Here is an 8,256-nt window from a genome sequence, read left to right on the forward strand (position 1 = left end):
TCAGCAGGCTGATTCAAAGGAAACCCAGGGATGGCCTGTGGTGGGTTGGGTGAGTGATTTGCCCAAGTCCCCCCTTAGGCTTCATAGTGCATCAGCCACTTCAAAGTAATCTGCAAGAAGTCCTCCAGAAGAAAATTAAGGGCTGTGTCTAGTATGTGAAAGATTCTTCTGACTCTCATAACTGTGTAGCTTATGCAACTCCATTTAGTGGTCATTTGTTTTAGGGAGAATTGAAAAAACCCCGTGTAAGGGAAGTTGTTGCCATGCAGTGTAGCTGTGGGTGGCTGGCACTAGCTACAGGAGCTGTTTGGCTGCTCTTTACTTGTGGGAGTACATTTTTTTACTTGTCCTGTGCAGAAGAATAAAAAATAGATGAAAGCTGCTTCCTTCTGTCCTTAAAGTCCACACAGCTATCTGAATCCTTGCAGTCTCTTTGGCTTTGTGATTCAGTGTTACACTTTCAATATCACTGCTTATGAGGACTCTGCCATCTCTCTGGGAGCTCACCAGATTGTTTAAAAGAGAAATTGGAGTGTGCTTTCTTCCCTGCCCAGCTGTATACTTTGTGTTCCCTCTCTTGTTCCCCTGGCCCCCATCCCCAAGTTAATTCAGCTGCAGCCGTGCTTTTCATACCCAATCAAGTGTGCATGGGGCCTCCATTCCAGTGCTGTAAAGCCATCTACAAACATGTGGGAAGAGGATGGTGCCTATTCAGGAGGCTGCAGACTAGGCAGCTATCTTTCGACAGATTAGCCGGAGGAATTTCTATTGCAGGGCTCGATTGTTCTGGGCCCTCAGCTCCCTTTTGTGCTGGAGCAATGAAAAGTTGTGTTATGACAATGGTTGACAAAGTGTGTAATGAAAGCCACAGTTGGCAGTGGCAGAACTTTGAGCCATCCTCCTCTTCTCTAATGCCTGTCATCAAAAGGTGCAGAAACACTTTTGACATAATCTTCCACAATGACAGATAAATGGTTTTGACGTAATGATTGGAAACCTTCACCTTGCTGAACAGAATTCAGCCATCATCATGGTAAGCAGAGACTAGGAGCCACATGTCTATCTATCTATTCCTTTGTCTGGCAAGTCAGCTAGGCACCTGTTTTCAAAAGAGGTGTTCCCTGTGTTGGGCAAGTTCCCAAAGCAGAGCCAAAACTTCTATGTAAACTCCCTGTCTACCCCATACCTTGTCCAAGGAGGCAGGGTTGGTATTTCATGGTTCAGAGAGCTGACTGATCTCTCCTCACTGGCAAGCAGGTCTCTGTGACAGCATTATTACATTTGGAAGATGGTTTTAAGGCAGACTGTGTACCTGCTTATATTTGACAAGGCTTTCCTTTCAGTCTGTGTAATGTTCAGTGATTCACAGTGCCATTTTCCCAATGCTAACTAAAGGCAAAGACTGCTTTCTCATTCAGAGCCTGGAATGGATAAATAGACAAAACAGGGCCCTTCCCATATCAGTGTTAACAGGCTCTCAGTTCCTGATCATGGCCATCTTAGTGACAGGAGGGGAAAACCCCTACTTTGTTGTATTGGCCAATACGAGGAAGACTTGAAGTAGTATGTGAAGGATAAAGTGCAGAGCACTTCTCATGCCATTAAGCCCAATTAAAGTTCTAAAAAAACCCCATGAACCTTAACTTCTGTTCAACAGGGAGGAGAAAAACTGAATATTAGAGGCCATTTAAGTTGGTGGCTCTGCTCTGTCTTCTCAGCCATCTGTAGAATTTTCTGACCTTTGTAGAATACTTTCCTGAACTGACAGCCCAGGCTCTTGTCCAGGATTTATGCTGGTTGTTGCTGAATTATGTTTTCTTTCCACAGTTGCCTTGGAGGGATCAAAATACTATTTCATGAGTAGCTCAACAGAAACATATCCATGCAGAGAAGCAGGCAGGACACTGGGCAGTCTGCTTTCTGCATGGGTATGCCCACACTTGGGCTGGGCTAACCCTGTGTAGAATGTGGGTGCTGGGAGATGGGCTGGCTGCACCCCAAGGGCATGGGCTCTTGGGCCTGATATAAAACATTGTAAATGAGGCTATATAAGCTGCCACTTTGAAGAGATGCCCAGCACCTGAGATGGTTTAGGGCAGTGATGATTTGGGAAGGGACAGTGTTTTGGTTTGGGATTTTGAGGACATTTTAGAGCATTGATGGCAGAAACATTTGTTCAGTGAGCCATGACACTATTGTGTGGCATCAGACCAAGCAGCTCTTCAAGGAGGAGCATTGTGCTATGTGAGAGCAGAAATGTGACAGTTTTCCAGCAACAGGACATCTGTGCCCTCAAGCTTGGCATCTCCAAACAGTTTACATTGCTGGTCTACTTGCCCTGGAGAGGCTGAGCTGAGGGAGGGGATGTTCCAGCCCCTCCAGTGATTTGTGCATTGCTGTATGTCTGGGCCCTGTGCTTAGTGGTGAGGGAGTGTCATATACACCCATGACCTCAAGTTTTGAGTTCTCCTCTTTATTTGCATTACTGGAGCCCAACCAAGATTGAGGCCTCATTTCATCAGCATTGGGCCAACTGAGACAATAAGTACCTCAATTTTATTTACAGTCTAAATAGACAAGACAGACAAAGAGTGACTGGGGAAACAAAAGCTCTGGAGAGGTGATGTGACATGACCGGGTCACCCAGCAGGAGATTAAGAGAGCCAGGAATAGAAGGAGGTGTCCTGACTCCCAGTCCCAATGATCTATCTATTGGAGCACGTTAATTCTTTCTCCCATTTGAATGCTGTGACTGGCATGCCAAACACTGCCTAGTGAGGGGATCTGAATTCTGGGAAACACATCCTTTGATTGCTAATGCTTCAGGCTAGAAATCCTTGAGCATATTAATGTAAGTTAAAATAGAGCTTGTCTCAGAAATTGAGCAAACTGTTTATTTTGGTCTATCTATTTAATTTCAAGTATCCTGCTTGTTTTGGACTGACTATATTTTTTTATATTTTACTTTCCCACTGATTTTTGAACAGTGTATAGTACTTTTGGTGAGGGTAGTTGGCAGTTGGAGTGGATAGTATGGGGAGAATTGAAGACTTCGGCATACAAGAAAGTGGAGTTCAGCTGTATTTCTGCAGCAGCTCTTGGAAGTCTTTCTGTTGCTGCAAAAGGCAAAATAATGGCTACACTAGCTGAAGAGCCAGCTACTAGAGTTATGACTTATGTTTAAACTTCATGAATGGCAGCAACAATACTCAGAAAGTTGCTTTGGATGGTGATAAACTATGGCCATTACATTATTTAATCTATGAAAACCTTTGTGTTTTCAGTTGTGGAATTTTGAAGTTCAGGTCAGCATCACTCAGTGCTTGAGCACTGGCTGAACCAGGAATCTGGTCCCTTGTACAAGTGCAGGGATGGTCAGTTTGGTGCTGGTGATTCTCACTGCTTGATTCATAAAATAGTGGAGGAATGTTTTGAGATTAAATACATTAAGAAATACAAATATTTGCAGCATTAGAAGGCATAGAAATACATGAAAACAGATGGATTCATGCATGGTTGTGACTGGTTGTCTCTCCCCCTAAGAGTTTGTTGCTAGTATTTCAGTGTCAGCTTTATCTTATGTTGAGCCTGTAGCATATTACCTGTTGTTTTCTCTTTTTGCCTGTACATCAGGCAGGGACAAGCTCCAACCTGATCTTGCTGTGTGGTGGTTTGTTGTTTTTTTTTAAAAAAGGTAGTAGTAATGTAATCTGTGGGCAAATTGCACTTTAATTCGTAATTGTGCTATGAATATGGACTTGGCTTTCAAATGCTCTCTGAGTTTAAACTGCAGTTTGACTTTTATTTAGATAAATGCCTTTGAGTTCATAGTGAAATGGATATCTGCTGTAGGCTGGTATTGATTTAAAGGTCTCTTGAGTGTTTTAAAAGACAGTGGGGGCTTACAGGACAGCATATTTTAAAACTAGATGCTTGGCTAGGTTTTTCAGTCCTGTGTAGCTTCAAGTCTAGATTCTTTTAAGAGCCAGCATGTGTTGATGATTTGTAGAGCCTTCTTTCACAGCAGGTATTGGCAAAAAATTGAACATTTCTTGCAAGGTACAAGGAGCTGTCTTCAGAGCTGGCTGCTCTGAAATGATGGGGAATGGTGTTTGTATGAGAACTATTGAATAGTTCCTGCATCCAGAGGAATGCCTTGAGGACTTCCTATAAATGCATTGTAGGAGAGCAGGTGATCAATAACTGCTGTTTAGCTCAAAAGAGGTGTTTATCACTTCCTAACAATGGTGCAAAGTTGGTAAGCTGTTTAGTCTTTTGAGTCTTGGTGTTTTCTCAGTGTTGCTGTGGACCTGGATGTCTCTGCATTGCCACAAAGTGCAGTGGGTTAAGCAGGAGCAGTTCAAACAGATCTCTGTCAGTGTTCTCCTGGCACTTGCCCCTTTTTTTGTGTCCCTTTCGCTCTTGGGTACCTTTTTAATCTTTTTGCCTCATAGCATAGGTAGAAGTTCAGTAGGTGCCTGGATGATTTAGATACTGTTTACTTGTTTGGGCTTCAGAGCTCCTTGAGGTATGTGGGCACAGCTTTAAAACAAAGAAAATACACAAAACAGGGAAGATTGGCCAGTTTTCTAGTCAGACTGGCTTGGTGGTTTGAATAAGCAGCTGAATGTTTGAGGCCTTATCTAAAATCAGGCCACGAATCTTTTGGGTCATGTTCAGAGGTGCAGTAAGAGGGTGTAACCTCTCTGCAGAGGAGACAGGAGGGTTCAATTTTACCAGGATAATTTCCTAGAGGAGGGTGTGGAGCAGGGTAAAATTAAAGTAGGTTCCCCTCACTTTCCTTACCACTTCTTGTGGTTGCTTTTCTCGCTACCACCCATCAATTTGCCTCCTCCCTCTTCAGATTACACATTCACAGGAACATGCCAACACTGCATGCATCATGTTAATTAGGCCATTTGTTAATTTCTGCATCAGTAGTCACTTGGTCTTAATTGGTCTGTGTTCTCCTGTTAAGTCCCTAGCTGCAGGTTTGACCTGTCGTGTGTGGTGTGCTGATAATGCAAATGTAGGAGGGAAAACTTTGCTGTTGTGCTGCAGGATATTGCAGCAGAGCATGGCAAAGATCTTGCTTGTGGTTTTCAGTCAGTACTTGATTTGCATTATATTGTCTGTTTGCTGTCCCTAGCAATCCTTGCAGTGTGGGCAACAAACAAGGGAAGCTGGAAGCCATGGTGCAGGAAAACTGATGAAGTGGTTGTCACAGAAACGTGGCAGCAAAGCTGCCACCCCTGACTTCTGAAGGGCAAACTTTAACTTGAGTAGCCCTGATTGCCAGAATCCCTTGGGAATCTGTTCTGGAAGTATAGGAGTCCAGGAAGGCTGAATGCTCTTCTAGGAGGAAGTCCTGAAGATGCAGGAGCAGCCAAATCCCCATGTGCTGTATGGTGAGCCAGCAGCAGAGAGGACCAGCCTGGCTGTCCAAGGAGCTTTGGCTGGTGCCTGGGGAGAAAAAGAGGATCTGTGGCCTTTGGAGGAAGGGGCAGATCACTCATGATGACTACAGAAATGCTGTGAGGTTATGCAGGGAGGGGATTTGAAGGTCCAAAGCCCAGCTAGAAATTAATTTGGCTTCCTTAGTAAAGGACAACAAGAAAAGTTTTTATAAATTAACAACAAAGAAAAAAACAGGGGAGACCCTCCTTCCCTGATTAGATGCAGGAGGAAACATAGTGATGAAGGATGAGGAAAAGACTGAGGTGCTTAATTACTTCTTTGGCTCAGTTTTTAGTAACAGGACCAGTTATATTGAGCTCCCCAAGCTAGGGGACAAGGACCAGTAGCAGATTGACACCCCACAATCCAGGAGGAGATGGTCAGTGACCTGCTCCACTCCATTCCATAGATGTGCCCAAATCTATGGGGCTGGATGGGATGCACCCAGGAGTGCTGAAAAAGCTTTGGGGGGAGATGTGCTCAGCAAGTCACTTGTTGAAGTACAAAGCACATGCTACTGTGTGTGTAGCTGAAAGCTTTAATCATAATGATTTTTTTTTAAAGGCCAACATTTTGTGACACAATAATAATCTCAAGAAAATGTAGAATATACCTGTTTTACATGTAGCAAGTGTATGTACCTATGGTTTTTTGCAGGTAATACAAAATGGTTTATAAAAAATGCCCTGTGTGATTGCAGCTATAAAATATTTAGCAGACAGTTTGTTGATTGTTTCAGTTCAGACTTTAATTTGTCAGGAAATATCCTATTCATCTGTCATTAGTTTTGTGGTTGTGAATAACCAATAGAAGAATAATAAACGTAATTGCGTAATATAAAGACAAATTAAAACCACACCAATGCAAAAGAGGAAAAGGGCTTGGGAGAGCTAGATAACGTTTTGATCATGAAACTAAACTCATTCACTCATATTCAGCAGAAAAGTGCTGTTCTGCCCTGTTTTAAGTCCTCTTGTTAAGAAGAAACCCACCCTCCCAGTGCAATCTGGAATAATTAAGAGGCCTGTTTTGCTGAGCACAGTAACTGCAGGATGCTGATGCCTTTGTCTTTTATTTTAACAGAAACCTGAGCTACAACAAGTTGACAGAGATTGATCCTTCTCCCTTTGCAGAGCTGTTGAACCTGCAGGAAATGTAAGTATTCTTTCAAAGGTTTTAATTGTATTTTGCCAGGGCAACTTATGGGCCAGGAGTAAATTGTATATAGTTTCCTAAGACAGTACCTTCCTTTAGCTGACTTGAGTGAGCACATCTGACTTGGTGTGAAGTTGTTTTTTTTTTCCTCCATATTGTACCTGTGCTGGGTTTTTTAAAACAAATCAATTAACAGAACACAACATCCCAATTAAAGTAGCATAGCTGTTACTGGAAATCATTGGAGTTTGCTTCCTTCAGTCTTGTGCAATGCTTGAGGGGAGCAGTTCAGCTAACACACCTGAGCATACATACAAAGCTCTGTGCTGAAAGGATAACCCTGAAGCAAGTCAGAACAGTCTGGATCATGATACCTGATGCCAACCTAGCCCAAATCTCCCAGGAAACAAAGGTGTAGTGTAGTGGATAACAAAGCACTTAACTGTGTTTCCTCTCTGACATTTGTGCTCCTTTTGGAACCAGAACAAACTCACAAGTCTGCTGGGAGAGGCTAAAACAGCAGAGCTGTCGTCTTTGATGGGGGAAGAGAAGGAGCTAGTGAAGGTCTCAGTGGCCATGCCAGAACCCCCCTTGTTGGTAAAAGATACATTGTTTGGGGAACTGCAGGGCTTCCTAGCTCCTGATCTGTGTAAATGCTCAGCAGTTACCCTGGCAAGCTGTGCCTGTCAGCTATTCACACTGATTCCTGGAGCTCTGATTTTGGGTTTTGAAAAATGAAAGTGACTAAACTTGCAAGTGGTGGGTTGAGGTAATGAGCTTGTGTTTGAATGTTGAATTGCTGGCATACTTGAGGTTTGGGCTCTGTTTGAAGAGCTACTGATGCCTCATGGGAAACTGAAAAAACATTTCCTTTCAGAAACAATACAGTGCTGTGTGTATATTGTGCATTTTCTCTTGTCTTCTGTCTGTTTTCATTAAGTGTTGGCTCTCGGGCTCGTGGAGGGGCCAGATCCTGTGATTCTTAAATAGACAAACCACTGTGCCATACATGGGAGTTCTGCCTGACTAAAGTCTGCAAGATTGGACTGTGGGGATTAATGTAGCATCTCTCTCTTCCCTGAATGATTGTCCCTGGCTCCCCTGCTTACATTAATAGTAGAGACTTGTTAGGGATCATGATGAAGTGAGGAATATGCATCAGGAGTGACCACAGTGCCCTGCAATCAGTTCATCTTGATCATTCTAGAGAGCAGTAAGGGAGAGGAGAAAAAGTGATTCAGGTTTTCTTAACTTAAACTGTGGGAAGCCTTAAATTGCTCTGTGCTTAAAGAAGAGAATCCCAGCCCTGATCCCATGAGACTTGATAATTAGCCTAACATGGTTGTGGCTTAGCAATAGCTTTTATTTGTGGAAGTGCCTCCAGGCATGTGACTTGAGGGATCGTGGGGCTGGGGAACGTGTGTGGCTTCTGCTTCCTTAGGTAGGGAGCTTTCCTGGGCTAAGTGCTGCATGTGTGGAGGGCAGGTTAACCCTGCACTGAACAGTCATCTGCTAAAAAAAGATTTCAGGGTTTGGAGGAGGGAAGTCAGGCAGCCTGCGAAGTAATGGTGCAGATAAGAGCTGCTTGCTGGGTCAGAAAGGCAGGGTTAGGGAGAAGGGAGAGAAGAGTGAGGAGGAGGGAAA

At 43.5% G+C, this 8,256-nt stretch overlaps 1 protein-coding gene across 1 annotated transcript in view; it reads left to right on the forward strand.

Annotated features, from left to right (window-relative positions):
• The window catches only part of LRIG1 (leucine-rich repeats and immunoglobulin-like domains 1), a 195,501-nt gene that overhangs the window by 135,417 nt on the left and 51,828 nt on the right, over positions 1 to 8,256 (forward strand). Inside the window, 1 exon segment of the mRNA XM_009996944.1 lies at positions 6,541 to 6,612. Within this exon segment, the coding sequence (XP_009995246.1) occupies positions 6,541 to 6,612 (72 nt within the window).

Source organism: Chaetura pelagica, unplaced genomic scaffold (genome assembly GCF_000747805.2).
Source record: "Chaetura pelagica isolate M959 unplaced genomic scaffold, ChaPel_1.0 scaffold24, whole genome shotgun sequence".
Taxonomy (NCBI): Eukaryota; Metazoa; Chordata; class Aves; order Apodiformes; family Apodidae; genus Chaetura; species Chaetura pelagica.